The 6,000-nt window shown below is 45.4% G+C and overlaps 1 protein-coding gene across 11 annotated transcripts in view; it reads right to left on the bottom strand.

Annotated features, from left to right (window-relative positions):
* Positions 1–320: 320 nt before the first annotated feature.
* The window catches only part of Nrf1 (nuclear respiratory factor 1), a 184,533-nt gene continuing 178,853 nt past the window's right edge, over positions 321–6,000 (bottom strand). For 10 of the 11 annotated variants that reach the window (XM_004642746.2, XM_023702844.1, XM_023702851.1 and 7 more), the window contains one exon: positions 321–2,227. In XM_004642746.2, coding sequence (XP_004642803.1) covers positions 2,064–2,227 — 164 coding nt within the window. In that variant the 3' untranslated portion in view covers positions 321–2,063. The remainder of the gene's footprint in view (positions 2,228–6,000) is intronic. The other variant, XM_004642747.2, reaches the window with a different exon arrangement.

The following is a 6,000-nucleotide window of genomic DNA, read 5'->3' as shown; positions in this document are numbered from 1 at the left end:
CCCTAAGAAGAGACCTCAGAGGAAAGGCTTCAAGCCATCCTCAGGACTTTTCAAACTAGACTTTTCTCCCAGAGCATCCTGATACAGAAACAAAAGTCACCTGAAATGGAACTGGTCTGGCACTGGGATCAGTCAGAGACCCTGACCTGGACCTCAGTGACCTCCTTCCAGAGCTCCGCAGCGTCACAGGGGACAGAGACCATTGAACTTGAGTACAAATATCCTTCAAAAAGCACGAGCCACCCCAAAAGAGAGCCCTTTAGCCAAAGAGGTAAAGTACTGCTCCAAAGATGAACAGTTCCACTTACTGTTGCCACATTTTAAACTATTTATTGAATGAGGCAGTATAGACAGAATGGAAAACAACACAGAATTCATGCTTTGCTACTGGAGTTTTGATTTTTTTCTTCTTGGCAATTTTTCAAACTATTAGGAGGTTATTTCATCACAAAGGAACATGGACTTTAAAGCCCTGGACAGCTTCACGATGACGATAAAAAATAATAATTAAAAAAATAACAAATTGTAGAACTAGGACTGTTCATATGCAAATTTCCCTTCCCTCCCCCCATTACGTACAGAAAAGAACATATAAAGAACATTAGATAGTTTTATATAAAACAAGCAAATACAAGAATCTGAAACTTTTCTCAAAGGCTGAGCAAGACATGAGGAATCTTTTAATTCGCATTAAAAAAACACATTAAATACACTATCACACATGTAGGGGAACCTGGGAAGAGGGAGGAAGTGTTGTCCCTGTACTCAAGGAGCAGAGATTTGGCCTGTCAAAAAGTCAGGTGAATTTATTCACTCGAGACTCAGGGCCACCAGGGCCGCTGCTGGGAAAGCACAGAACCAGATGGTGTCACTGGCCAGGCCAGGCCACTCCTGGAGAGGGAAGGACAGGTCCTGGATCACAGGTAGAAGCGAGGGCCTTGTAGGCCTTCCTCTCCTGACATGCTCTGTTGCAACACCATCCTTCCCAAGCCACGTGTCCCTTTGGGGCGCAGGGTCTCCTCTGTTTTGCTACTCCAGCCAGCTAAAGAAAGTGGCTCACATTGGTGAACCCTGGTCTATGAACTTCTCTCCCACCTTCCTTTCCCACTCTCTTCCTCATGACGCACGCACACACCCACAAGCACACACTCCTCAGACCCTTAATACTTCTGTTCCCTTCAATTCATACACATGACCAAGTCAGGACTGACCTTAAAACCAAAGCAACTCTTCAACAGTCATGAGGTCCAGGAGGACTCCTGGGAGGGAGGAGATGGGAGGCCGAGGATCATCTTCTTGGTCCCATCCCAGAGTTTTCAGGACACTTCTCCACCCGAGGGAGCTCAGCACCTGGGCTGGCTGAATGTCCCAGCTGGTAGACCAGGCCCCCAGGCCCCCATGCGTCCTGAAACTTTCTTCCTCAGCTGAATCCAGCAGGGAGAGCTCTGGGCAGCCGCTGGGAGGCAGCTTTGGTGAAGAGTGTGGTCACCTCTGCCTGAGTTTGTCAGTAGCTCAACGCATGACCCTGGTATGAACAAAAACCAGGTGACTGTGTCTGGCCACGTACCCTATCACCCACTAAACTGGGTGGATTATCCTTTCCACAGCTCACCTTGATTTCATACAGAGAATTCCATGCGGGTTTCATACATATATATATATATATATATATATATATGTATGTGTGTATATATATATACTTTATATATATATATGTAAATGTGTATGTTCATATGTACACATATACATATATTCACACTCACACATACACGCACATAAGTATACACGCGTCTCTGCAGAAAGAAGTCCTGCCACAATTTGGCTTTTTTGGGACAGTGAAATTGACAATGCAGCTTCTTACTCCACCAATCCCAGAAAATCAAGAGTGGTACTTTAAAAAAAATGCAATTCCAAAATCTGCTGCCTTTCTTCCTTTTCAAAAAAAGGTTAACAAAACTTTTCTTCCAAAGTCGAGAGACTTAATTCCATTTGATTGCACCTCTGCAAAACGTGTAAAAAATTTTGAAGTAGACTAGAAAATGATGCCACGGCATGGCTGCGTGTCACTGTTCCAATGTCACCACCTCCACAGCCTGGCCATCCATGGTAACTGCGCTGTCCGATATCCTCGTGGTCACAGGGGCCATGGCCACCTGCACTGGCCCATTGCCCTGGGCGAGGCTGGTGACCACAGTCTGGTACATGCTCACTGGGATCTGGACCAGGCCTGGAGAGACAAAGGCAAGATGGTTAGTGAGGGCTGAGCTTATGCTTCAGGTGTTGGCGGGGTGGGGCAAGTGACCCCTGGTCCCCTAGGATGTCTCTGTCTACTAGCCCAGGAAATCATAGACCCACCTTCCAAGCACAAATCAATCTCCTGCCTCACCCCTCACCCTACTTTACTACTTTTTAAAAAGAGAGAATATCAAGAAAGAACATCTGGAGAAACCGTGGAAACATACTTCCAGACAGGGCCTCTACAATGTTCCAAGAGACCCTGCCTGTTTCCATGTTCAGGAAACACAGGCTTAGGTGCTATGAATCTTAGGCCCTGGCTACCTTCTTCCCTTGGGAACAACTATTGTACTCCTCTTCACCACTGGGCCATACCACCTACCTCAGCTCCCTTTCTGTTGTGCCAGCTTTTTCTCAGCTTGGAAATTTTCCTCTCCCATGTTTTCTGGCCTCTGCTCAACTATATCCCTCTCTTCAGAGTCAAGCTTAACAAATGGTATGTGGTGTGTGTGTCGGGTGGGGGACTAATTGATTCAATGTTGATTTTTTGATTTTACAGTCAAACAAAAATACATTTTGAGGTCAACTCAGAGAGACAGGAGAGAGAGAGACACAGAGAGAGATAGAGGCAGAGAGAGAGAGACAGAGAGAGAGAGAGACAGACAGACATAGGGACAGAAGCTCAGAAGCTCAACTATCTTTCAATATTCTCATTACTTAGAGTAGGAGGGACAATTTACCATAAAGTGAGCAGGACAGACTTTCAGAGAAGAATGGTAGTCCATTTCTAGTTAAATAAGGCCAAATAAACCTACTTGTTGACTTTTTCTTTCTTCTGAAACTAGCATTTCAGTGAATGGGGAAAAGGCTGTGAAAGAGGAATGCTGACATAGTTTGGAAGGTGGAGCACTAATGTGAAAAAGTGGAAGTGGTTCTTACTCAGGCAATAGCGGTAGAAGGCCATTCCCAGAGGGGCTCCAGATGTGGAGTGTTGTCTCCTGAGAGAGGGGAAGAGGCTGAAAGTCTGTTCTTAGTACACCACACATGTAGGTGCCCTGGCCTTTACAAAAACACATGAGACTCAGACTTTGTCTTGAGTACTTGACGTGTTCCAAGAAAAGATCTATAGTGACATGTGGTGAGTAGGGGAGGGCTGATGTCCTAATACTAACCCTAAGGCATGTAGGTCAGTCTGCCCCTGTATACCAAGACAGTGTTTTAATATGTCACTCTTAAGGGACACATAGACATGCAGGGAGAAGAGGTACACAGGTGTAGCTGAGATAGTGTGGTATGCAGAAGAAAGCAAACATTATTCTTAGATGACAGACCTGTACATGCAATACTCCAGTGCAGACACACACACACACACACACACACACACACACACACACACACACACCCCTAGCATCGAAAAGGAATATACGATTCCTGTTTTGATTTCTGAGATAGGATCTTTTTTTTTTTTTTTTTTTTTGAGACAGGATCTTGCTACATAGCCCAGGCTGGCCTTGAACTTGTGGCAGTGATCCTCATACCTCAGCCTCCCAAATGCTGGGATCACAAGCTTGCACCACCACATCTGGCTCAGTTAATTATTAGATATAAGTTTCTAGGACTGAAAAGACATGAAATTTAGATTGAAAGGTCCACATAATACTTGTATAATAGATGAAAAAAGATCTACATAACAGGATACATCCACACCTTTGCAAATTTTCAGAACAGGGATACAGAAAAGATCCTAAATGAGTTTAGAAAGAACAACTGCCATATATTTCCTTTTTTACCAGGGATAGAACTTGAGACCTTGCACTTGCCAGGCAGACACTTATGCCGCTGAGCTATCTCCCCAGACCACAACAGCCATATAAAGAGGTGGGAATGAAAACAGCAAAAATAGAAGCTGCAAAATGCTGGAGCCATACCTTCGAAGGTTAGAATTTGACATAGCCCACACACCATGCCTGCATCAGCAAAGCCTGCGCCAAAGTGAAGTCACCTGGAGCTGTGTGAGGACTCAAACATGCACAACTCTTGGGCAGTGTGACAGTGCACAGCCAGCCAGGGGCAGCCGCTGTGGGATCTGAGTCCACGGCCAAGAAAGCCAAGAACATGCAGGGCACCTCGTGGGGCAGACCACTGAGGTTTTCCCAAGTGAGCACAGGCAGCAAGGGCACAGCTGGAGATGAGTGGTTAGAAAGCAGAGAGGCCCTTCCCCACCCACCCTAATGCAAGTTTGAACTCGGAGGGAAAACAGAGGGAAACCCAGTCACACTAATTATAACACACGCTTCATGCCAGCCAACTTTTACATGGTTAGAATAATATAAACATAGACATCACCTTATCCAAACTGCCATAACGTTTCAACTATAAACACTAGGACTTTTTTTTTTTTTTTTTTGCAGAACCGGGGATTGAACTCAGACCCTTGCGCTTGCCAGGCAAGTGCTTATTCTACTGAGCCATCTCCCCGGCCCCACGACACTAGGACTTTTAAACTTTTTTTTTTGGTACCAGGGACTGAACTCAGGACCCTGCGCTTGCCAGGCAGGCGCTTATTCTACTGAGTTATCTCCCTGGCCCTACAGTCTTTTTTTTTGGTGGAACCAGGGATTGAACTCAGGCCCTTTCACCTGCCAGGGAAACACTTATTCCACTGAGCCATCTTCCTGCCCCCCCCCCTTTTTTTGTATTTTAGGGAAGGGTATACAAGGTGTTTAGGATCTTACTATTAGATCGGACTTGTAGTGATCCACCTGTTTACAGCCTTCCAAGAGCTGGGATTACAGGGGTGCGCCACAGGCACGGCAGGCCGGGGATCAAAGCCCCAACCCCTGAGCCTGCTTGCAGGTGCTTTAATCCGTGGAGCTATTGGGCCCGCCCAACACTACAACATGCGATATTTTTTTTTTTTGTAACCAGCTCAGCCAACCCTGGGGGTGGGGCTGTTGTAGATGGAATCGCCATCCCAGAGAGTTTGCCTAAGCTTCCCTAAGCAAGTGCTTTAGACTGCTGAGCTGTTTTGCCAGCCCTGTGCTATAGACTTTTACAAATTATTTTATTTTTATTTTTTAGACTTAATTTTTTTTGGCGGAACCAGGGATGATTGAACTCAGGCCCTTGCGCTTGTCAGGGAAGCGCTAATTCCACTGAACCATCTCCCCAGGCCTATACTTTAAAACAAAACAAGGTCTTTCAGTCCTTTTTAATGGGACTGTGCAATTTAAAATAGTTTTAAGCCACTGTGTTTTTTTTTTTTTTACTTAGAATACAGTGCTTATAAGGTGCATGCAATTTCCGCTCCCTGCGCTCACGTCCAACACCCAAGCACTGGGTGTGCGTAGGTATTTGTTGTATAGCTGCCCTTTTACAAGCGCCACAGGATCACTCCGCAGCCGGAACTCACACTGGAGGGTGGGGCGATCAGCCCTACACAGGGGATCCACCCACTCGAAGAAGTCTCTTAGAACCACTGCGACATTTAAAAATCTTGTGCTATGTTGATGAAAATGAGTTTTAAGAAAAGATGAAACCCAAACCCAAATCACATAAAATGAAACATTTTGTAATGTTAAAGTGTGCATGAATTTTTTGGGGGTTAAATTTTGTCAATTTTAGGGATAAATAACTTGATGCAACATGAAACAGGATTTCGGGGCTGGGGATATAGCTCAGTAGAGTAAGCCCTTGCCTGGCAAGTGCAAGGGCCTGAGTTCAATCCCTGGTTCCGCCAAAAAGAAACAGGATTTGGTGTTTTGA

This window comes from Octodon degus, unplaced genomic scaffold, assembly GCF_000260255.1.
Source record: "Octodon degus isolate 3935 unplaced genomic scaffold, OctDeg1.0 scaffold00160, whole genome shotgun sequence".
Taxonomy (NCBI): domain Eukaryota; kingdom Metazoa; phylum Chordata; class Mammalia; order Rodentia; family Octodontidae; genus Octodon; species Octodon degus.
This window is presented reverse-complemented; position numbering and strand designations above follow the sequence as displayed.